This window comes from Penaeus vannamei, chromosome 32 (assembly GCF_042767895.1).
Source record: "Penaeus vannamei isolate JL-2024 chromosome 32, ASM4276789v1, whole genome shotgun sequence".
Lineage (NCBI taxonomy): Eukaryota > Metazoa > Arthropoda > Malacostraca > Decapoda > Penaeidae > Penaeus > Penaeus vannamei.
In genome coordinates, this window is record NC_091580.1 from 11,095,336 (window position 1) to 11,097,835 (window position 2,500).

Here is a 2,500-nt window from a genome sequence, read left to right on the forward strand (position 1 = left end):
ATCGGCATCCATAAATTCTGAGTAGAACAGATATCACGCTCACCGTGGCATGGACGTATTAATAACACCTGGAATGGAGATGATATTAATTGAACTGTATGTCTGACTGGGAAAGATGCCGCAGCAGTCACCGTTCTGAGGTCAGGAAGCTTTAGTATATAAATCGTGTGATTTGCTTTGAGCTAATCCACACTCTGTAATTTATGCTAGATAATAAAGGGCGAATATTATACTTATTTTTATTTTAGTCTAATGCATGAAGCCGTATACTGGGCTTGTGTATTATGAAAATATTGGTATACATGTATATAAGTAACACGTCAAAAGCACATGAAGGCATGTAATGTCATGTGAATTATTACATTTCAAAACTGTCAGTAGAATAACATTATAACTTATTGCAGTAGTGGCCCAATATGCTTTCTCGTTGTTAAAAAATACAGAAATGGATATTTATGGTAGAATTAATAATGTTAATTATAATGGTAATGATAATCATAATAATAATGATAATAATAATAATAATAATAATAATAATAATAATGATAATAATAATAATAATGATAATAACAACAACAAGAAGAAAAAACTGGCCCAATTAAGATATTAGTACAGGTTTATTTAAAATCAACAATCATAAAAATGCAGTAAAATACTAACTCAATAACCTGCTTTATTCGATGACCTACATTTGTAATATTCTAAAAGTAATCATTCTTGCGTTCCTCAAGGTTATCATGAAGAACGGCAGAACCGACTTCCATTGCCATTGAATTGGCAGAACGTTGTCTGCATCGTCATATATCAGAATCTGGCCTTTGCCTTCACCGTATACTTTGGTGGCGGCGTGAAGAGTGGGTTGTAATTGGTGACGGGTTCCTCGACCACCTCGTAGAAGTGGAAGCGCTGCATGACGCAGGCGAAGAAGAGGAAGAGCTCCAGGCGGGCCAAGGGCTCTCCCACGCACTGCCTCTTGCCTGGGAAATTGAGTTAGTCATTGCACGTATTAGTGTGGGTAATGCATCTGCACTGACTCGAGAAGTTTTGTGTGAATTAATGGGTCATCCATAATTTTCATCATTATCGCGAGCTTACAAACCGTAGGGGGGGGGGGGGGTAAGACCGGGCGTACACTTTTAAATATGAGATATAATGATCCGTCAACGGGCGAATCAAATTTCGCGCCACGTCGGTGTTCATAGCAGGGCTGGCCGCGTTTCTGTAGAAGCATATCTGCCGCTTTCTAAACATTAGATGATAAATAAAACGAATATAAATGACAAAATTGAACCATACAACATCTTAAACGGAGTCTGATGATTATAAGATCCCAAGTCTATGCTTTGTAGACTTGTGATCATGAGGAAAATTATGGATGACTCCTAATGGGCAACATATTCAACTAACTTTATTCTTAAAAAATGGTGAATGGTAAGCAATTTTTCACTAACTAATTTGTATGATAAGACTTACCTGACCCGAAAGGCATGAAAGCCTCATTTCTTTTGTATTTCCCCTCATCGTCCAGGAAGTTTCTTGGGTCGAATTCATTTGGGTTTCTCCACAGGGCGGGGTCCACCAAACAGTCTTCCATGTTGCCAATAAGAATTGTTCCTGTAATATGTAGTGCTTTTAACATGAAAATCTCTCTCTCTCTCTCTCTCTCTCTCTCTCTCTCTCTCTCTCTCTCTCTCTCTCTCTCTCTCTCTCTCTCTCTCTCTCTCTCTCTCTCTCTCCCTCCCTCTCTCCTCTCTCTCTCCCCTCTCCCCACCCTCCTCTCTCTCTCTCTCTCTCTCTCTCTCTCTCTCTCTCTCTCTCTCTCTCTCTCTCTCTCTCTCTCTCTCTCTCTCTCTCTCTCTCTCTCTCTCCCTCTCTCTCTCTCCCCCTCCCCCCCCTCCTCTCTCTCTCTCTCTCTCTCTCTCTCTCTCTCTCTCTCTCTCTCTCTCTCTCTCTCTCTCTCTCTCTCTCTCTCTCTCTCTCTCTCTCTCTGTCCCTCTATGTCCCTCTCTCTCCCTCCCTCTCTCTCTCTCCCCCTCTTTCTCCCCCCCCCCCTCTCTCTCTCTCTCTCTCTCTCTCTCTCTCTCTCTCTCTCTCTCTCTCTCTCTCTCTCTCTCTCTCTCTCTCTCTCTCTCTCTCTCTCTCTCTCTCTCTCTCTCTCTCTCTCTCTCTCTCTCTCTCTCTCTCTCTCTCTCTCTCTCTCTCTCTCTCTCTCTCTCTCTCTCTTTTTGTGTGTGTGTATGTGTGTTTGTTATCATCACAGAAGTTAGAGGCAGACAACGTACCTTCAGGAATCGTATATCCATTGACTGTGACATCTGCCATCGTTACGTGTGGGAGACTGAATGGTACAAGTTTTAATGTCCGTTGCACCTCGTGTATGGTTGCCATCGTGTACGGTAACCTGTAAGGAAGGAAAAGTTAACGGCAATCAGTGCATGGTAATACAGAAACGAAGAAGAAAAAAATATGATAGCATGGAAAACCAGAAAAGGATAGAGGC

The 2,500-nt window shown here is 41.8% G+C and overlaps 1 protein-coding gene across 1 annotated transcript in view; it reads right to left on the minus strand.

The window, feature by feature from the left end:
- Positions 1 to 227: 227 nt before the first annotated feature.
- Positions 228 to 2,500, minus strand: part of LOC113807253 (cytochrome P450 2L1-like) — a 10,151-nt gene continuing 7,878 nt past the window's right edge. Inside the window, exons 9-11 of the mRNA XM_070144730.1 lie at positions 2,283 to 2,401; positions 1,474 to 1,614; positions 228 to 977 (exon numbers count right to left, since the gene is read on the minus strand). Of these exons, the coding sequence (XP_070000831.1) occupies positions 805 to 977; positions 1,474 to 1,614; positions 2,283 to 2,401 (433 nt within the window). The 3' untranslated portion in view covers positions 228 to 804. The remainder of the gene's footprint in view (positions 978 to 1,473; positions 1,615 to 2,282; positions 2,402 to 2,500) is intronic.